The sequence below is a fragment of the Mobula hypostoma genome, chromosome 1, assembly GCF_963921235.1.
Source record: "Mobula hypostoma chromosome 1, sMobHyp1.1, whole genome shotgun sequence".
NCBI lineage: Eukaryota > Metazoa > Chordata > Chondrichthyes > Myliobatiformes > Myliobatidae > Mobula > Mobula hypostoma.
This window is the reverse complement of record NC_086097.1, coordinates 56,948,411-56,970,536: the sequence shown is the minus strand read 5'-3', so window position 1 is coordinate 56,970,536 and position 22,126 is coordinate 56,948,411. Positions and strand designations below refer to the sequence as shown.

The following is a 22,126-nucleotide window of genomic DNA, read 5'->3' as shown; positions in this document are numbered from 1 at the left end:
GCACCATAAACAAAATGCTGGAGGAACTCAACAGGTCAGGAAGCATCAGTGGGAACGAATAAAGTCAACTTTTCATCTGAGACCCCTTTCCAGGAAGGGAAAGGAAGGGGGAAGACCCCTTTCCAGGAAGGGATAAGGTGGGGTGAGGCAACACTTCACATGCAAATCTGTTGGGGTTATCAATTGCATCAAATGCCCCTGGTGCAGCCTCCTCTACGTTAGTGAGATCCATTATAAACTGGGTGACCACTTTGTCAAGCACTTACACCAAAAGCAGAATTTCCCAGTGGCCAACCATTTTAATTTCCATTCCTATTCTGACATGTCGGTTCATGGCCCCTTGTGCAATGAGGCCACTCTCAGTGTGGAAGAGCAACACCTCATATTCTGTCTGGGTAGCCTTCAACCTGATAGAATGAACATTGATTTCTCCTTCCAGTAAAATTTCTTTCCCTCCATCTTTGCTCTTCTTCTTTTCCCCACTCTGGCCTCTTACCTCTTCTCATCTGCCTATCATCTCCCCATGGTGCCCCTCCTTTTTCCCCTTTCCTATGGTACACTCTTCTATCAGGTTCCTTCCTCTCCAGCTCTACCTTTCTCACCTACCAGGCTTCACCTATCACCGTCTAGCTATCTTCCTTCCCCTCACCCCCACCTGTTTATCTAGTATTTTGTTTGTATTGCTTTTTCTTATATATTCTGGAGAGATCTAACAACATTTGAGCATGAATAAAATGACCATTTCCATGCATCAGAGAATGACTTTTAAAACTGGGGTTAAAACTGGCTAAGATGGTCTTAACAGATCACTACACTGATAGCAATAATTGCACATTAATGTTTACTTGAGCTAGTGAAAATTAAGTTATGTATTTAAACTGGAAAACGTGCATGTTCAGGTTGGCCCACTTTCCCAATGCAATGTCAGTTGTGGGGAGAAAAAAACTTCAAGTTAAGAAAAATACTTAAATTATCCCTAAAATTTGTCCTTCAGCTATCAACAGTACTGATTTTCAAAACATTCACAGCTTATGTGAATATTTAACTTCCCCTTCAAAAATAATACAGTGAACAGTTTTAAACATGTAAGGTTCTGCAGTACAGAGGCAAAACCTTCAACCTATCATGGTCTAGTGATAGTACCTTTCAAGTAACTCATCTCAAAATTACCTTTTATGATTGTAGCCATGAATGTTTTAATCATACTAATAATTTGTTACCAAAGATTGTTTCTATTCCAGTTTTCTGAGAATCGTTATGCCTGAATTTAGGACTTAACTTGTTACTTAATCCTTCTAAAACAAAAAGTTGACTTATGCCTATAACAAACTATGTCAATATATGCATTTACATCAAACAGCTCGAGAATTTATTATGTCAAATACTTTTTAAGTACAGAACTCAATGGGCTGCATTTCAGTTCTTAGAATCTCTTCCTTCTGTCTTTGGGCAAATACCTTGGCCATAGTTCAGCTGCAAATCACTGAGCCATCATTGTCGCATATAACTATAAAAGAAAAATGTTTTACAATTGTATACAAAGCTACTAGGAGTTGGTAAGTTTGCAGACAGCATGAAGAATGTTGGTGCTGTGGTACATATGGGTGGAGAAACTGCAGATGGGGTTTAACCTGATCTAATAGGACATTAGCACTTTGGCAGATCAAATGTAATGGGACAGTACACTGCTTATGGCAAGACTCTTAACAGTGCTGGGGTGCAGAGGGATATTGTGATCCAAGTCCATAGCTCCCTGAAATTTGGTTAGGGTGGTAAAGGTGTATTGTAATGCTTACCTTTAGTCAATGAATTGAGTTCAAGAGTCAGGAAGTAACACTGCAACTTTATAAAAACTCTATTGATGCCACATCTGGAGTATTGCATTCAGTTCTGGTTGTCCCATTATAGGAAGGATGTTAGGGCTTTGGAGAGGTGTTTAACAGGATGCTACCTGGATTGGAAGCATGTGCTATCAGGAGAGGCAAGAAAGACCTTCTCTGGAGCAACGGAGGTTGAAGGGAGATCTGGTAGAGATTTATAAGATCATAAGAGCCATATAGTACAGTATTTTTTTTCCCATAGTTGAAATGTCTATTACCAGAGAGCTTGCATTTAAGGTGACACGCACAACACGCTGGAGGAACTCAGCAGGTTGGGCAGCATCTGTGGAAATGAACAGTCAATGTTTCGAGCTGAGACCCTTAATCAGGACAAATGTTTTACAATTGTATACAAAGCTATTAGGAAGATGAATGAGTTGGTAAGTTTGCAGATGGCATGAAGAATGCTGGTGCCGTGGTACATATGGGTGGAGAAATTGCAGATGGGGTCTCGGCCCAAAACGTTGACTGTTCGTTTCCATGGATGCTGCCCAACCTGCTGAGTTCCTCTAGCATGCTGTGCGTGTTGCTTTGACCGCAGCATCTGCAGAATATTTTGTTTGCATTTAAAGTGAGAAGGGACAAGTTCAAAGAAGATGTTTGGGGCAAGCTTTCTTTTACACAGAGAATGCACTGCCACGGGTGCTGATGGAAGCAAATACAACAAAGGCAGTCAAGAGGCCCTTGGACAGGCAGATAAATGTGCAGGAAATGGAATGATATGGACATTGTGTGGGCAGAGTGATTAGTTTAGTTGGGCATCTGAGTTCTAATTTAATTTGTTCTACATAATATTGTGGGCTGAAGGGCCTGTTCTTTGCTATACCGTTCTATCTTCTATTAATTATTGAACAAATCTGAACAACTGCACTCTCAAAGATGTTTGTAATTTTCTAGCAGCCACCCAAGGTATTTCCAAACAAATTCTCAGCTCCTTCACTGGGATCTGCCATGCACTTTACCAGAAACTCAAATAAAAAATCTGAAGTAATTTACTGGAGGTTAAAGCACAGAAATTATTTTAGAACCTCAATGCATGTTCATAATAACATGAGATATTCTAATCATATCAAATTATTTTTATTATAGATCGTTAATCCAGCTCGCTCGTCTTAGGTTGCATCTGGAAATTCCAGTTGGCGGACAATTTTTCTCCTGAAAAAGGGCACGGCAGGCCCCCCACCAGAGGTGCTACCCCTCCCTAGACACCCCAGGCACCCCGTTAATCCAACAAGTTGTTTAATTGTTACATGAGATAAAAGGGTCAATCATCTTTTGAGAAAAGCAACAGAAAATAGGTCCTAAAATAAAATAAATCACTCTACTCAAATGTACAGATCTCAACAGAAGTTGCTTTTGTTAGTGCTGAAAACTGGACAACATTTCACAATGTCCTCAAACTATAGAGATCCAGGAACAATTATGACATAAGAAATAAGCACAGAAATTCTGGAAATGTTGTCTTAAAGCACGTGTGGAGGAACACAGACTTGATATAGTTTAAGTCAATGGCATGGCTTTTGCAAATATGACAGAAGTGTTGCCTTTACGATGTTGGCAAAATGTTATTTTTAAACAAAACAAATGTCTCCTTTTGTTTTTTTTCTGACTGTTTCATCAGATTCTATCTCATGCAGAAATTGATAAAATACCAATTAAACTCAGATCTGTCAACTGGATTTACGACAAAGACCTAAAATTCTTCCCCCCCCCCCCATTATACATTATCAGCACTTGTTATCTTAACTTTTATATTCTAATTCATTGCAACTGTTCTACCTTATGCAAAAACAGACTTACTTAGAAGTAACTTGGTGTCCAAATATTCTATTAAGAACTATCACTGCGGCACTAACCCCAGAGTTAACCGTACCTGGGTAACCTGGGATTATCTACCAAATCAACTTGTGGATTTCTGAAGGTGGTTTTTAAACTAAAGCTGTGTGATGTGAGTGGGGCATCACACACAAAATGCTGGTAGAACTCAGCAAATTTTGCGTGTGTTGCTCTTGATTTCCAGCATCTGCAGAATTTCTTATGTTTATGTCTGTGGTCTTCATGGCAACAAAACAAACCTATTTTCCATATTAATTTTAACACAATTACCAATCTACTGTTTAAAACCAAAATATTTCATTTAACATCATGAGGGAGTCTGTTTCTAATGGAAGGAAATTAATGATTAAGTAAATTTTCCAGGGAATGTTAAGTTTGCATTTATGCCACACTTTCTGACATATATCCAGCCCGATAATTTTACTTTATCCTCCTCTTGCAAGATAGTTCACAAACTTTTAATTCCAAAAACAGCACAAAAGCTTCCATAGATAAGACTTCCCATCATTCCATTTCTAAATAATAAACTTTTCAATAATAAACCTCAAACTCATCTATCTATTGTCATAAATCAGTGCCTCAGACACAACTAATTATACTTGTAAACAAAGACAAAGTGAATTGTTACTACTACAATTTGGGCTTCCTTGAAACAAAATGAGCACAAGCCAAATGAAACTGCATTTTGACAGCTGGGCTACATTATCTAATTATATGAAATATATCATTCATTCTTTTTATAATAAAAATACCAAATGACTAAGAGCTTAAATTAAACAGAAAAGGACTTCCCATGAGCTGATGACAATTAGGTAAAATCTGAAAGATACAGTTAGCTTCAATGAAATTCCATCATAATTCTAAAAAAGGAATAGAGTTTTCTGTGAAAAATATCACCTGTCAAATTTGGTAGCAATCCAATCTTGAGGTCCAAAGGTAGCAAGAATATTTACTTGTATCACCCTAGCAGCTGCAAAATACTTAATAGTAACCATACACTCGGGCCAGAAAATTCAATTACATTTGCCAATTAAATTTAGCATGTCCTTATCAACCCTTACCAATTTTTAATTGATGCACGATAGAGAGCAACTATCTGGATACTTAACAGCTCGGTATGGCAACTGTTCTGCACACGATCACCAGAAAATGCAGAGTTGTGGACACAGTTCAGCACATCACGGAGTCCAACCTCCCTCATGTCTATATTTCTTGATGCCTCAGCAAAGCAACCAGCATAGTCAAAGACCCCACCCACTCTGGACACTTTCTCTTCTCCTCCTTCCAGCATAGAAAGGATGCACCACCAGGCTTAAGCTCAGCTTTTACCTCACTATTATAAACTATTAAATGGCTCTCTACTATGATAAAAAAGATTCTTGATCTCACAATTTACCTTGTTATGATCCTGTAACTTATTGCTTTCTTGCACTTCACTTTTCCTGTAGCTGTTACACCTTATTATGCATTGTTTTACCTTGTTCTACCTCAATGCAGGGTGTAATGTATTGATCTGTATTAACAGCATGCAAGTCAAGCTTTTCACTGTATCTTGGTACATGTGACAGTAATGAAACTATTCCAATCCCAAAAATCTTGCACCTTTTCTAGTGACCACCACAAAGAGTTTTTAACCAAGACATACAATCAGTGTAGGAAACATTGTCATGTTGTAAATAGAGGGATCTACAAACAACATTGCAAGAGAATCTGTTTCTGTAACAATGAGAGATAACTGACAGAATATTGACCTTGCTTTGAGGAGTGTTCTATGATCTGAGAAGGTGGTTTATTTAACTACAAGACAGCATCTCAGCAATAACTCATCCAATATGGCACCAAGTAGCTGAATGCTAAGAATAGAGGTTGAAAACAAATCCTCTGACCTAGTGATAACAGTACCAGACTGATCCACAGATAACAAGAAGATTGAGTAGAAATAAATAAAGCATTCATAGTTCAAAGTCAATTTCTTCTATCTTCCAAAGTAAAAGCTTCCTTTTTATATAACATGTTAAATCAAGGAGACATCTTCCTGGGAAATGTAGAAAGTTCAATTATTAAAGGAAGAGCACATACATTCACCCTGCGTGCTGATCAATATTTATCCCATAAACACTGCTACTAAACTGTATAAGACAAGAATTCTTGAAATACTTAGCAAGTTAGGCAGCACCTGTGGAAAGAGAAACATGGTTAACATTTCAAGTCAATGATCTTCCATTATAACAATTCTGAATGACACCACCATCAACTTTAAACTTGGCAAAACAAAAATCCAAATCCAAAGAACAAGGCAAATGGTCAGTTCAAAATTACTTTTAGGTGAGTGGAAAGCATTTGGATTCATAGTTACCTGTTCAATTGTTACTTTGCAAACGCAAATTAGGAAAAAAATTAAAAATAGAGTAAGTTCTTTCCAGAGACATGACAAGATAGTTTAAAAGACACCAGAAGTTCCCAATTTACGAATAAACTTGAAAGATTCTCAACAAAATTTCTCAATTCTTCTCTTACCTTTTCCTCTTTCACTTTATCTAAGTTTATTAGATTTTCTTTCATGTTCTGAGATGCTTTTGTAAGTTTCACTAAGTGTACTTGAGTTGGTCTGTTATTGGGTATGATCAATATTCATTTTGAAATCTTTGACAAAGCTCAAACATTTGCCCTAATGTTAGTACAATTTGGTCCATCCTACGGCTAAATGTAAAATAAAGAATATTAATCACCGTAAGACATTCTAACATTATACTCTGGACAAAAATGGTCAACATATATCCGTTCGTCAAAAATGAAACAGTCAACAAGTAATGGAGTCAATGCAAACAACTTGCCTTCATTTTCGGGTGTCCTGTTCACTTGGGTCGTTCCAGCTCGAAGTGGTGATCACTGCAGTTAAGACAAGGATATGATCTTAACTCGTTCAGTACGAATAAATCTACAAAAACTAAAAGTACATGAACAAGGTTCTAATGTAAATAACATTTTGCCCTCCCCATCCCCCGCTCACCTCGACCTCCACTACTCGTCTCAAGAAGGCGAAGCTATGAAGTTCACATCCTTGAAATTATTTTACAATCTAATTATAGATCAATGAAGATACAATTAAAAAGGAGAGTGGACTTAGAGGACAATTTAACTGCCCCTTCCCGCTTGCTCCTCCATCCTGTGTCACGTCGCCATTGCTCTCTCGCTTTCTGCACCATGTCAGTTCAACAAGCTCAGATCCTGTAGTACAATTATGGAGGTGTCCCGGCAAATCAGTCGCCTTCTCCGCTCATAGATCGACAACGAAACGCGCCCTCCCCCTCCAGCACCCTCCCTCCGAACAGAAATCGCTCATTTTGCGCCACTTTTCGTTCGAAGCGATTATAGAAGCGTACCATCTGGGGAAGAGCAAGTGAGGCCAGTACTTTAAAACAGGTCGATGGGAAACAGTGGCGAAGTTAAAAAGAGGATTGCTACCTCGGACCGCCTTTCAAGCCCGTCCCCCCTCACGTATAAAGGCGCTTTAACAAAAATCGCGACGATCGAGGTTTCACACATAAATAAAATAAAATCAAGGAACCTCCGCAAACGTACAAGTCACCTTTCTAATGTCCCAACAGAATAAAACCGTGGTTTTCAATTGAACTGCAGGTCTAAGGGGAGCAAGAAAATGCGTGAACAGGCGAGTACGAGAAGTCGGAGCTGACTGCCATTCAATGCCCACCTACGTTCACTTTAAACCGAGAGAAGGGGGAAAGGGCTCTAGTCAATTCACCTCAGCTCCGGAACCGAGAACCAAACCCCCACCCACAACGCGAAATCTAATAGCTGGAGTTTTGTTTATGCTCTAATACTACAGAAGTAAGGGCTAAAAGGGAGATCGGGGAGCTACATACTCACACACGTCCACCGCTAACGTCCACTTCCCTAGGTCCCAGCGAAAACCGAAATAACAAGCTGTTGAGCGAGCCTGCCCTTCTCGATCTCCTATTGGCTGAATGTTGAGCAAGGCGACCGCACAGCTCACTAATTGGCTGCACGGTCACATGGAAACGGGTCCGAGCGGCGGCTCGGGCCCAGGGTGCAGCGCATTCCCCTCCTTCTGCGCATGTTCCCCAGTCAGAGACGGCGCTCAAGCCGTACGCAAGCGCAGAGGGGAGAGGCGCTTCGGCGCCATCTTGGTGGCGATTTTTGCTGTTTGAGGTTCTGTCGAAGAGGTAGCGAGCGCGCGGAGGATGAGGTGGGTCAGGAAATTCTCGGCTTTTAGCTGCTCGTCGTCGCGCTGCCTGCTGTTTTACCATCCAGGACGCAAGGATACTGCCTAAAGTAAGTTTTAGGATTGTGATGGAGAGTGAAAAAGCTTGCGAGATGTAAATATAAAAGGTCAAACGAAGGCTATTTCTGTTCTCGTCATTGGGGAGTTGGTTGGGTTCAATGGCGTCTGGAGCTGTTGATGCGTCATTGAGCTGTTACGTACCCGGAAACAGCTGCCGCTGTAAATAGTGTGCACGCGGCACGGGCCGGGGCCGGGGCCGGGGCTCGCGGCTCGCGGCTGTCAGCCGGGCAGAGTTGTTACTACGGCCGGTCGCTGCAGAAACCTGCCCGGAATGAAACGGGCCACAATCTCACTTCAAGCGAGGAAAGCATTGCTAAAAAACAAAACTGGGGAAAATACTGCAAGTGCTCAGCAGGGCGGCTCGTATCATACGGGAAGATAAACAGGTTAGCGTTTCAGATCAATACTAGTATTTCTATCAACGTGTTTCTTCATTTAAGGTATTTGTTTCTCTCCTAACTGGGACGATATTCATGTACTTGCACTACGCAAATTAAAAAGGAAAGAAAACAGCCTAAGCTTTTATTTCACTGGAGTTTGCAGCAGGTCTACTGGGGAAAGTTGGAAAGAATTTTTACCTTCCAGCCAGAAACAAGCAAATTCTGTCTTCATCTCTGAATATTTTAGCTGCGTTTTAAAGTCAGTCAATTATTCTTAACATTAGTCACCCGTAATATAATAGGAAACCTTGCAGTCTACTCTTGTACAGAAAGTTCCTAGACACTAATAAATTAAACAATGAAAGAATTCTGTTTTTGTTATGGTGGTTGAAGAATAACTGTCTAATCCCAGTGAGAATTTGCCTCATATCCATCGATTGAATGCTATAGATTTTTTTATGTCCTGCTCAAATGCATGCAATGTTGCATACAGAAGTCGTGGTGCCTGACTAATCAACTCATTATACAATATGTACACAGTACAGGATTAGGACTAGTGTTATTCTGATACAGCAAAAGCTGCTATCTCTAGATAGGCTAAGAAAGAAACTGTATACCCTTGACACCATCATGCCAATAAATCTGGAATTCTCTCCGTTCACATGGTTAATTGTCATGTGGTTAAATATAAATTTTATATTGAAAAAGTACTTAAGTATCTGGGAAACAATTTCTTCTAAATGTTAACCTAGTCCTAAATGTTTTGCTTGTTAAGCTATGCTGCATGTGAAGGATAATGTAAATTTGTCAAATTTTAGTGGCAGGAAGTAATTGTATTAGACTGAAGTAAAACATTCTGCCCAACTGAGCCTAGACTATTTTAAATTGTACCTTCTACTTGCCAGGCCAGTTTCTCTTCGGTGAGAGGTCCTGGGGTTTTGTTTTGTGATAGTACTATATCGTACATAGAGTACTTTGGTTTTAGTGGAATTCTAGTTACAAAAGAGTAACTTCCAATCTGTAAGCCTAGACCTTGTTTAAAATCTGAAGCTGAAAGAACATGCAAGTATTTAAATGTACATATGTATGATATTTTCCTAGAGGAGAGCTGTTGCCAGATAGTTTTGCCAAATGTGAAGTATGGAACTGACTTACTGTTGTCCCTTTCGTCTTCATACTGATAAACATTAGTGGTAGACTAAGTTTCAACCAAATGTCATAGTTCACTATATTTCGTAGTTGTGAAAAAGACAGAAATCTACAATACTCTTATCCATTTTGTCAGAATTGCATGAATAATGAATAATGCTTAATGAATATCTCAACTTTCCCTGGATCCAAAACAGGTTCTTCAATCAACATCACAAAAAGAGGGTTAATTAGTCATTATCACATGGCTGATTGTAGGGCCTTGATATGTGCAGATTGATTTGTAAAATCCCATTCTAAATGTGACTGAAAAGTGAAAATGTATTGGACAGTCCTTGATGTTCTGTGTAAGAAAATCTTTAGTCAGGTTTCAAGTTTTTAAAGTTTTTTTTTAAGCAAGTAAATGAATTGAAAATGGAATTATGGCTTGTCTGAACTATATTGAGCTGCTGGGGTGTTATTTGCACTGCATAGCTGGTGAAACATCTGGGAAAGTTAGGAACATTGGACTCTGAAGGAATGATGAGCACATGGTATATATTGAAAGTGCAGAACTGATAGCTCATCTCAGTCGTCGCTCTTCAGAAACTGCCATTGTCTGCGAAGGTGGTCTTGATTTAATTGTGTGTTATACAAGGTTCTGGTTGTCTTGATGAACACATGCTGGAGTCATTTGCACCTCATCAGATTTCTCCAGGGTAGGAGCCCAACAAAATAAAACTATGATTGGGTGTGCTTTGCCTACATTTGGTAACTACCACTTTTTTTGCCACTTGCAATTTCCAGAGCAGTACTAGAAAGTGTCATGACAACCTATCAGACAGCATTCATTTATCTGGTCACAAGCACCCCATTTGGATTCCTCCAAGACCACATTACTCCATACTATAAACTCTTGTCCTTTCTGGTGCTGATGTCAGAAAAGCTTTTGATTGGAAACAGTATCAAGGAACGATTAAGAAGTTGCAGAACCTGGGCCTCTGTACCTCCCTCTGCAATTGGATTCTCGACTTCCTAACCAGAAGACCACAATCTGTACAGATTGGTGATAACATACCCTCCTTGCTGATGATCAATACTGGTGCACCTTAGGGATGCATGCTTAGCCCACTGCGCTACTCTCTGTATACACATGACTGTGGCTGTGCATAGCTCAAATACCATCAATAAATTTGCTGATGATACAACCATTGTTGGTAGAATCTCAGATGGAGACGAGAGGACGTACAGGAGTGAGATATGCTAATTAGTGGAGTGGTGTCACAGCAACAACCTTACACTCAACGTCAGTAAGACGAAAGAGCTGATTGTGGACTTCAGGAAGGGTAAGACGAAGGAACACGTACCAATCTTCATAGAGGGATCAGAAATGGAGAGGGTGAGCAGCTTCAAGTTCCTCGGTGTCAAGATCTCTGAGGATCTAACCTGGAACCAACATATTGATGTAGTTATAAAGAAGGCTATACGTTATTAGGAGTTGAAGAGATTTGGCATGTCAATAAATACACTCAAAAACTTATATAGTTGTACAGTGGAGAGCATTCTGACAGGCTGCATCACTGTCTGATATGGAGGGGCTACTGCACAGGACCGAAAGAAGCTGCAGAAGGTTGTAAATCTTGTCGGCTTCATCTTGGGCACTAGCCTGCAAAGTACCCAGGACAACTTCAGGGAGCAGTGTCTCAAAAAGGTAACGTCCATTATTAAGTACCTCCAGCACCCAGGGCATGCCCTTTTCTCACTGTTACCAGCAGGTAGGAGGTACAGAAGCCTGAAGCCACACACTCAACAATTCAGGAACAGCTGCTTCTCCTCTGCCATCCGATTCCTAAATAGACATTGAAGCTTTGGACACACCCACTTTTTTAATATACAGTATTTTTTGCACATTTTTAAAATCTATTCAATATATGTAATTGATTTATTATGCTTTATGTTTCTCTGCTAGATTATATATTGCATTGAACTGCTGCTAAGTTAATAAATTTCACGTCACATGCTGGTGATAAATCTGATTCTGAAAATTAGTAGAAAATGGGATATGTTACAATTGTTGGAATCCTGTCTAGCATAAAAGAAGGCCTTTACAGTTGTTTATGGCCAGTTATTTCAATTGGTGTTTGTTGCAGATAATCTTGGAGCAATGCCTTCAGCCCAACTACCTTTGCTTTATTAATGAGTTCCAGGTCATGAATTCAGAAGAAGGGAATTCATGCTGTTGCTTTTGTTTGGTTCTATTCAACCAGAAATTAAGTAGTCCAGTCCAATTGTGAAAGACAAGAAATTTTTAGCCTTGTGCTGTTGGGTGAGTAAGCATTTATGCTGAGTAAGTGTGACCCATCTTTGAAGAGTCAAGCCATCTCCCCTTGGTGCTTACTGGCCATCCACATACTGGGGTTCACCTGTTTGTGAAGTTCACTAGTCCAATCAAACCCATATAGAGAGCCTTCAGGAACAGGTGGGATTAATATTGTGTTCAGGTAAGTGACTATTATTAACTTCTGAAACCCTGACACTGTCTTCAAGGCACAAATCTGGACAGTGACGGAAAACTGTCGGTTTACTTGGGTGCGTATTGCAACTTCAGTGCTTGTCAATCTATCGGAGAAACAATTTCTGAATGTATGATTACAATTTACCAAGATGAAGGAAGAACGGCTGCAGTGGAATATCCTGAGGTAGAAGTTTAGTATTGTTCCACCAGAGCTGCTGGTTTATATTCCTGAGCTTCCTGCCCAACAGCCTTAGTGGTGAAAGTCCTCTGTTACAATAGTTCAGATGTTGTTCCATGATGTTAACGATTAAATACCCTAGAGGAATTATAGATAGAAAGTCATAAACTTAGCTCTATTTAAGTTAAGTTGTTTCAAATGTTACCAACATAATTTAAGAAATAGGATGCAATTCCTTATGAAAGGAAGTGAAAGTTGAAATAAATACAGAATTGTTTTATTGTGAATTTGCAGATGTAAAGTGTTTACTGAATGCAAAAATAAATTGTTAACTATCATTCAATACTTCCTCTGATATAAACAGAAGAGACCAATGGTACCAAGATGTAGGTGAGATTTTTGTCTCGTTCAAATAGATCAATATTTATCTTAGGAAAGATCACTGAAATGTATCATCATCATCAGGTGCCCTGCCCAGTTTGAGCTTTGACTGCCATGGCCCACACACTCCTGTTTCGTGTTAAGTGGATCAATTCATTGGTACTATACCGAAACGTATAACCTTGTTTGACAACCTAAATTTTATTAAATTAGCATTCAAACTTGCGCATCAGAAACTTTAAAGGAAAAAATGGCTTTCTTCATGTTAATGTAAAACTTGGTGTATACTAAGATTGAAAGACATTTGGATAAGTTTATGTGTGGGGAAACCTTTTGAGGGATATGGGCCAAATGCAGGCAAATTGAACTAGCTTAGATGGGCACCTTGGCTGGTAAGGACAAGTTGGGCCAAAGTGACTGTTCTGTGCTAAATGACCAAGTATTCAAGACATCTTCAAGGAGTGATGCCTCAGAAAGACCAAAACTGCACAGAATACTTCATACACAATACTGTCTTGTACAACTTTAACATAATATCCCACTTTACTCGTACATTGATTTAGGCAGGTCAATCTTTTTGACCCTATCTATCTGTGATGCCTCTTTCAACAGATTATGTACCTGTGTTCCCAGTTCCCTTTGTTCTACCGCACTCCTCAGTGCCTTACTGTTCACTGTAGAATATCTATTCTGCTTGGTCTTACTGAAGTGCAAAATCTCACACTTGTCTGCATTAAATTCCATCTGCCATTTGACGCAAGCCATGATGGCCTTTCTCACTGTCCAGTACACCCTCAATCTTGATGTCATTCACAAATTTGCTGATCCAGTTCATCACATCATCCAGACCTTGATATAGATTGCAAACAAACATCAAAGGACCCAGCACCAATCCATGTGGCACACCAGTGGTCACAGGCCTCCAGTCAGAGGCAACCTTCTGCCACTGTCAACCTTTCCCCACAAAGCCAATGTCTAATCCAACTTACTACCTTGTCAAATGCCTTACTAAAGTCCATGTAGACAACATCCACTGCCTTTCCTTCATCCACTTTTCTTTTAACTTCCTCAAGCAACTCCTAAGATTGGTTAGACATGATCTAGTACACACGAAGCTATACTGGACCATCTGTAATCAGTCCATGTCTATTGAAATATTTGTATATCTAGTCCCTTAGGAATATCCCTTGTAGGAATACAGATTTTGATATGAGAGTGCGTTCATAAATGCAAAAAAATTGCAAACAAACATACGTCTAAATTAGCAATAGACTGAGATATTTATTTATGAGCCTTGTGGGTTACAATTCCCCTGTTAATTTGGTACCATTTAAAGTGTTGTCAATTCCTACCCCTACAATACATGCAGACAGAAATCCTGATTCTCACTGGTGTAATTTTAAAAATAAAGCCCTCAGCTTCCCTTGAACCCTTCAACAAATTGAAGTTAAAATTTATATCCCAGTTCAGAATCAGGTTTATTATCATTGACGCATGTCGTAACACTTGTTTTGCAGCAGCAGTACAGTGCAATACATGAGCATGTTAAAATAAATTTTTAAATGAGTTTTTCACTAAATATTACTGCAAAAGAGCAAATACTGAGGTAGTATTCGTGGTCTGTTCAAAAATCTGATAGCTGAGGGGAAAAAGCAGTTCATAAAACAGTGTGTGTCTTCTGGCTCCTGTACCTCTGCGTGCTCTGGATTATGAGGGTCCTTAATGATGGATGGCTTGAGACATCACATATTCAAAGTGTCCTCAATGGTGGGGAGGCTAGCGCCCATGATGGAGTTGACTGAGTTTATAACCATTTGCATCTTTTTCTAATCCTGTGCATTGGAGCCTCCATACCAGATAGTGGTGCAATTAGTCAGAATGCTCGCCACAATATATCTGTAGAAATTTAAAAATCTTCTCTTTCCAATTTTTTTCTATTATTTTCTACATAGAAGAATACAGAGTATAAGAAAGTACGGGTGCTTTCCTTTATCCAAAACTCTGAAATCCAACAGCTGACTTCACTCAGGTGTGACGTGGCAGCACCAGCTGAGGCCGTCACTCAGCACTCATACTGGTTACACGTGCATTCGCTGTTCCTGCTGGAAGTGTACAACGCTATGCTTCTGGCCGGCAGTATGTCAGAGTCCATGAGGAAGGGCATCATCACCCTCATCTACAAGCAGAAGGGGGAAAGGGAGGACATTAGAAATTGGAGACCCATTTCTCCCCTGAATGTGGATTACAAGATCCTGTCCAAGGCTATTGCCAACAGGGTCAAGTCTGCTCCTGGGACAAGTGATCCACCCGGACCAAACCTGTGCTGTACCAGGCAGGAAAATCTCAGACGGCCTCACGCTGCTGAGGGACACCATCGCCTAGGTGCAGGACAGGGGCGTGAACACCTGCCCGGTCAGCTTGGACCAGGAGAAGGCCTTCGACAGGATATCGCACACGTACATGGCAGACGTGCTCTCCAAAATGGGATTTGGGGAGGGAATCTGGAATTGGATCTGACTGCTCTACACGGACATCCGTAGTGCAGTCCAGGTCAATGGGTGGGAAACAGACAGCTTCCCCATCAGGTCTGGAGTCAGGCAGGGCTGTCCCCTCTCCCCTGTCTTGTTTGTCTGCTGCATAGAGCCCTTTGCTGAAGCCATCAGGAGGGATGAGGGCATAAGAGGGGTGACGCTGCCAGGCAGTGGAGGGACCCAAGTGAAAACCTCCCTGTACATGGACGACGTCACCATCTTCTGCTCTGATCCGAGGTCAGTTCGCAGGTTGATTAGCATCTGCGAACAGTTCGAGCTGACGTCGGGGGCCAGGGTCACCTGCACGAAGAGCAAAGCCATGCTCTTCGGCAACTGGCCCGACCGATCCAGTGTCCTCTTCATCAGGTCTGATCTCGTGAAGGTGTTGGGGATCTGGTTCGGAGGGGCTGAGGTGTGCAACAAGAAGTGGCAGGAACGGACTGCCAAGGTGAAACAGAAACTGGGACTGTGGGGAGGGTGCTCCCTGTCGATAATGGGCAAGAACCTGGTCATCAGGTGTGAGGTGCTCTCAGGGCTGCTGTACTTGGTGCAGGTGTGGCTCGTCCCCTGCTCCTACAGTGCAGAAATCACCTGAGCTGTCTTCAGATTCATCTGGGGATCCAAGATGGAGTGGGTGAGACGGACCGTCATGTGCAAGTCCCTGGACAACGGGGGCAAGAACGTCCCCAATGTCGCCCTCGCCCTGATGGCCAGCTTCGCATGTGGCTGCATCAGGTTGTGTGTAGAACCCAGGTATATGGGCACCAAGTACCACTACGTGCCCAGGTTCTACCTGTCGCCCTGGCTACGAAGGATGGGTCTGGCCCCACTCCCGCGCAACGCCCCAGTCAGCTGGTCATTGCCGGCATACCTGTCCTACGTAGAAAAGTTCTTCCAGGAGCACGCCTTTGACCACAGGGCCATCAGGCAGTGGTTGGCACGTAATGTCCTGAAGGCACTGCAGGAGAAGGATGTGATGGACACAGTGGGGTGGTTCCCTGAGCAGACTGTCCAGTTCATCTGGCAAAATGCCTCGTTGCCAGATCTCACCACAGGCACCAAGACCTCGCCTGGCTGGCAGTGAGAGGGGCCCTCCCCGTCAGATCCCTCCTGTTCGCCCGGAATGTCGTCTCCACACCCCGCTGCCCACGGGAGGACTGCAGTGAGGAGGAGTCTGTGACCCACCTCTTTGCACCCTGTCAGTTCGCAAAGAGGGTGTGGAGGAGGATGGATGGGCTAGTGTCACATTTCATCCCCAGCAGCTGCATAACAGAGGAGTCTCTGATCTACGGGCTATTCCCGGAGACGCACATGGAGACCAACATCCTGTGCTGCTGGCAGATCATCAACTCGGTGAAAGACGCTCTTTGGTCGGCCCGAAACTTGATGATCTACCAGCACATGGAGATGTCCGTGGGAGAATGCTGCCGACTGGCACATTCTCGGCTGCAGGAGTACGTGCTGAGGGACGCACTGAAACTTGGTGCAGCCACCGCAAGGGCCCGGTGGGGAAGGACCACAGTATAGGTTTCTCCACCCGTGGGAGTGGTCGGGTGGCCGGGAGTATACCCCTCAACAATGATGTGGTAAGGTGAACCAATGGAGTGCCACATGAGTGGCCATAGGTACGGATATGTACTGACTATAATGGGAACGTATGTAAAGGATGAAAAGTTATTGAATGGTTTGTTGTATATAATTTTATTTTTGAATAAAGTATGTTTTGAAATTTAAAAAAAATTTGCTGTTCACTGATATTTTGTGTTCACTGTTGACTTTGTGTTTAATTTCACTGTGAAAATGTCAAAAAGAGCTGAAGATACCCCTATGGGTAACAATGAGAAAAAGAGAAGGAAGCACCTATCATTATCAATAACGCAGAAAGTGGAGTTATTGCAGAAGCTTGATCGTGGTGTGTCTGTGTGGTGTCTTACTGAAGAAAGTAGTGTTGGAACTACCACTGGATATGATTTAAATAAACAGAAAGACAAGTTACTGAAGTTTTATAGTGACAGTGACGTTCTACATTTATTCTAGTAAGTCAGTTACCATGGGTTTGATTCAGTTCGTTTGAAGCTGTATATTTTAATGTTTTATTGAATGTTTTTGTTGGAAATAAAATTCCTTCTTGTCATTATTCCCTAAACAATACAGTATAACAACTATTTACATAGTATTTACATTGTATTAGGTATTATAAGTAATCTAGAGATGATTTAAAGTGTATGGGAGGATGTGTGTAGGTTTGGTGCACCGCTGGGTCCTAAAGTCCATCACACTGAGACAGGTTAAATAAGAGACTTGAGCATACGTACTTTTTGGTATTGGGGTGGGGTGGGGTGGGGAGGGTCTGAAATCTAAAAAATTTCTGAATTCCGAAATGCAACTGGCCCCAAGAATTTCGGATAAGGGATTGTGGACCAGTATATATAAAAGGTTAAAAAAGATTTTTTTAAAAAAACTACCAATTACATTATATCTATTCATAACAATCTCATTACCCCGTGTTCATGTAAGTTAATCAGTAGTTGTATTGAAATATACTAATTTATTACAAAAAAAAATCTAACCCCTACTAAGACCGAAGCTGTTTCTTAAGGAGAAAAAAAGTAAAATACTTTCTCATATAATAATAAAAAATAATAATAGCCAACATCTGAATCTAAACAGCGAATTGAAGGTTTTAAGAATAATTCAGACAAGGTTCCTGCAATGTTTGAAAGTCTTGACGAGATTCAGAAATTGAACAACGAAGCTTCTCTAAATCTAAGCATGACATAACATCGCATAAACATTGAGCATGGGTAGGAGGGAAAACATCTTTCCATTTAAATGAAAGTGCCCTCCTAGCTATAAGAGAGCTAAAGGCCAAAATATGTAAATCAGATGTCTTCAGCTTGATATCTTGTCCTGCAACAATAACAAATAGGGCCATCAGAGGATTGGGCTTAAAATTGACTTTGAAAAGTAAAGAAGTTTGGAAAAACTTCCTTCCAATATTTTTCAAGACTGGGACAAGTCCAAAACATAGGAATTAATGACGCTTCTCCATTATTACATCTGTCACAGTAGGGAGATATATCCGAATAAAAACGAGATTGCTTATCTTTAGTCATATGGACTTTATGTACCACTTTAATTTGTATGAGGCAATGGTGAGCACGTAATGATAAAGTATTAACCAGTTTTTAAAAAAAAAATTCATTCCAAGTTTCCTCAGATATTGATGTCTGTAAATCTTGTTCCCAGAGATTCTTAATTTTGTCTGAAGGAACATTCCTCATCTCCAGTAACATGCCATAAATATTAAATATTGAACCATTATGAAAAGGTGTCAAATTGAAAATTATGTCCAGTAAGTTCTTATCTGAGCTTATAGGAAATGTGCATAATTGAGATCTTAAGTCTCTGATTTGTAAATATCTAAAAAAAAAATGAGTTTTGGTTAAGCTATATTTAGCTGACAATTGCTCAAATGAGAAAAGATTTCCTCCAACAAACAGATCCCAAAAACATTTAATACCCAACCTGCCCCATTTTTTAAAAACTAAATTATTCATGGAGGGTTTAACAAAATCTTCTCAAACTCCCAATGAAGTATAGCTGCAGGCATGCCTTCTTGATTGCATCAATATGTTTGGGTCAAGATAGATCTTCACAGATGTTTACAGCCAGGAACTTGAAGCTGTTCACCCTTGCCACTTGATGAGGACTAGTGTGTGTACTCCTGACTTCCCTTTCCTGAAGTCCATAATCAGTTCCTTGGTCTTATGCTGAGTACAAGGTCAACCAGCCAATCTATCTCACTCCAATACGCCTTTTCATCACCATCTGAGATTCTACCAACAGTTGTGTCATTGGCAAATTTATAGATGGTGTTTGAGCTGTGTGTAGCCACAGTCATGAGTGTAGAGAGAATAGAGCAGTGGACTAAGCAGGCATCCTTGAGGAGCACCTGTTTTGATTGTCAGCAAGGGGGAGATATTATTTCTGATCTGCACTAACTGTGGTCTCGCAATGAGATCAAGGATCATGCTGCAGAGGAGATGCAGAGTCCCAGGTTTTGAAGTTTGTTGATTAGTACTGACAGGATGATGGTGTTGAATGCAATGAGTCTCCTCTGGGTTATTACATTTTCATGGGTATAAAGTAATCTCTAGAATTCTGATTCCATTTGATTTCATCCAGTTACCCCTTTCAAAGTGCCTTCATAAATCAGTTTAAAGCTGGTGTAGTTGAGATTCTGCAGACTTTTTAACTATAGTGGCACACCTGCTAGTGTCCTTAATTTTGAGTGAATGGTATTGTCTGCAATGAGATGTTTCTGTCTACTTGCAATTCTGAGGTTGGACAAGAAAAACTTTAAAACATCACATTACATTTTTTTTTATTCAGTGTCTGTTAAAACCAAATTCTTGATGTACTGGTTTCCTTGTGTCTTTAAACTCTACAATTAAGCAAGTCTACATTGCTAAGGATGCAGTATGAGACATATTGCAACCTGAAAGGGGGAGATACATTTATTGAATGGGTAAATTAAACTAGATCAGGTGTTTTTTGACAACAGTGAAAAGTTGATGAGAAAGGATGATGTGATTAATTGTAACATGGCAGTAGAATAGGATGAGGAGAGATGAAACACCAAGGTGCTACTGTTATTTTCTTAAATGATGTGGGATCAGAAATGGAGTTTCAAAATCTGCTTATAATAAAGTAAAAATGTACTTAAATTCTAAGGAAGACTGACTTCAGAATTGGATGTCTCAATTTCTTCATACACCCAAGTGAATATCTGGGCTGGTAACATTTAAAGCTTCCTGCACCACCATCACTGTGGGATAGCTGTTGATCCAGGCTAGGATGTATTAATATGGATGGGCATAACTGAAGCGGACTTCAAACATCTTTTCTTTCTTTTTAAATCTTTTTATTGAATTAGTACACAAAAGGTAGACCATGTAGAAACTAATACACTGTTGCGATATAAATTTACAAGAGATATTAATACATAAAAAAGTAGTACAAACAGTGCAGTTTAATTATAAAATAACGAGGTAATATAATATACTAATTTTCCATATATATCAATAAAGAGAAGGAAAAAACCCAAAAAAAACCCCACCGTGCAACTAATCTAAAAAGCAAAGCAATGGGCTAACTAGGTATCACGTAGACTTAAGCAACTTAAAACAATCACATCCTCAAACCTGACCTCCATTAAAAACAGTTAAAAAGCAAGAAGGGAATGTAAATATGGGCAAAGAGAAAAAAAAGTTACATTAAATGAAAATGTTGAATAAAAGATCTCCAGGTCTGTTCAAATTTAACTGAAGTATCATAAAGATTACTTCTGATTTTTTTCCAAATTTAAACATAGTATCGTCTGAGAAAACCAAAAAAAACGTAGTTGGGGCATTAATCTCCTTCCAGTGTTGTAAAATACATCTTTTTGCCATTAATGTAAGAAATGCAATCATTCTACGGGCTGAAGGGGAAAGATTACTGGAAGTTTTAGGTAATCCAAAGATAGCAGTAATAGGATGGGGAGAAATAACAATGCAATACCTTTGAGATAATATTAAAAATGTCTTTCAAAAAGTTTCCAAAGTAGGACAGCACCAAAACATATGAGTTAAGGAAGCTATCTCCCCATGACATCTGTCACAAAGAGGGTTAATATGAGAATAAAAACGAGCTAATTTATCTTTAGACATATGTGCTCTATGAACAACTTTAAATTGAATTAGGGAATGTTTGGAACAGATAGAGGAAGTATTGACTAGTTGTAAAATATGCACCCAGTCATCCGCCAAAATAGTGAAGCCCAATTCCTTTTCCCAATCTGACCTAATCTTATCAAATGGAGCTTTCCTAAGTTTCATGATGATATTATAAATAATAGCCGTTACACCTTTCTGACATGGGTTAAGTTAATTATAGTATCTAAAATATATGTAGGGGGTAACGCCAGAAAGGATGAAAGTATGGTACTTAGGAAATTTCTAACTTGGAGATATCTAAAAAAAATGTATTCTTGGTAAGTTATATTTGTTGAAAAGACATAAGGGAGCCATCTAAAAGTAAATCCAAAAACCGTGATATACCATTGGTCTTCCAAATTTGAAAGGCACGGTCTGTAGAGGAAGGGGGAAAGAATACATTGCCTAAAATAGGAATCGCTAGCCCAAATTGATTAAGGTTGAAAGATTTTCGGAATTGAAACCAAATGCGTACGGTACGTTTAACTATCGGATTACAAACCTGTTTATGGCATTTCAAATCGAAAGGAAGAGAAGAACTTAAAATGGAGCTAAGTGCATTACCTTGAGCAGATTGTAATTCCAATACTACCCATTTAGGAATGGATAGTGTATCTTGGTCAAGTAACCAAAATTTCATGTGTTGAATATTAATTGCCCAATAATAGAATCTAAAATTAGGTAATGCCAAACCTCCATCTCTCTTAGCTTTCTGTAGATGTATTCTACCCAGTCTGGGGTTTTTATTTTGCCAAATGAAGAAATTTTAGAGTCAAAAAAGGATTTTGGAACAAAAATTGGTAATGCATGAAATACATATAAAAATTTTGGCAGAATAAACATCTTAACAGCATTAATATGACCAATCAAAGTTAAATAAAGTGGAGACCATTTAAATGAAAGTTGTATAATGTGATCAATTAAGGGTAGGAAATTAGTCTTAAATAAATCCTTATGTTTACAGGTAATTTTAATCCCAAGATATGAAAAATGGTTATTAACCAATTTAAACGGGAGGTTCTGATATAAGGGAACTTGCTTATTAATCGGGAAAAGTTCACTCTTACTGAGATTTAACATAACCTGAAAAAAGACTAAATTGTGCTAATAAATCTAAAGCTGCAGGAATAGATTTTTGAGGATTAGAAATATATAAAAGTAAGTCATCAGCATAAAGTGTTACTTTGAGACTTTAAACCATGAGTTATACCAAT

General features: G+C 39.8%; 1 protein-coding gene and 1 long non-coding RNA gene across 6 annotated transcripts in view; one reads left to right on the top strand and one right to left on the bottom strand.

Annotated features, from left to right (window-relative positions):
• Positions 1-7,671, bottom strand: part of arid4a (AT-rich interactive domain 4A) — a 119,644-nt gene extending 111,973 nt beyond the window's left edge. The window contains exons 1-2 of one of the 2 annotated variants that reach the window (XM_063049562.1): positions 7,601-7,671; positions 6,547-6,605 (exon numbers count right to left, since the gene is read on the bottom strand). In XM_063049562.1, coding sequence (XP_062905632.1) covers positions 6,547-6,556 — 10 coding nt within the window. In that variant the 5' untranslated portion in view covers positions 6,557-6,605; positions 7,601-7,671. The remainder of the gene's footprint in view (positions 1-6,546; positions 6,606-7,600) is intronic. The other variant, XM_063049572.1, reaches the window with a different exon arrangement.
• Positions 7,672-7,832: 161 nt separating this feature from the next.
• Positions 7,833-22,126, top strand: part of LOC134347247 (uncharacterized) — a 67,028-nt gene continuing 52,734 nt past the window's right edge. For 2 of the 4 annotated variants that reach the window (XR_010018113.1, XR_010018116.1), the window contains exon 1: positions 7,833-8,030. This is a non-coding gene — a long non-coding RNA (uncharacterized LOC134347247). The remainder of the gene's footprint in view (positions 8,031-22,126) is intronic. The other 2 variants (XR_010018117.1, XR_010018118.1) reach the window with 1 other exon arrangement.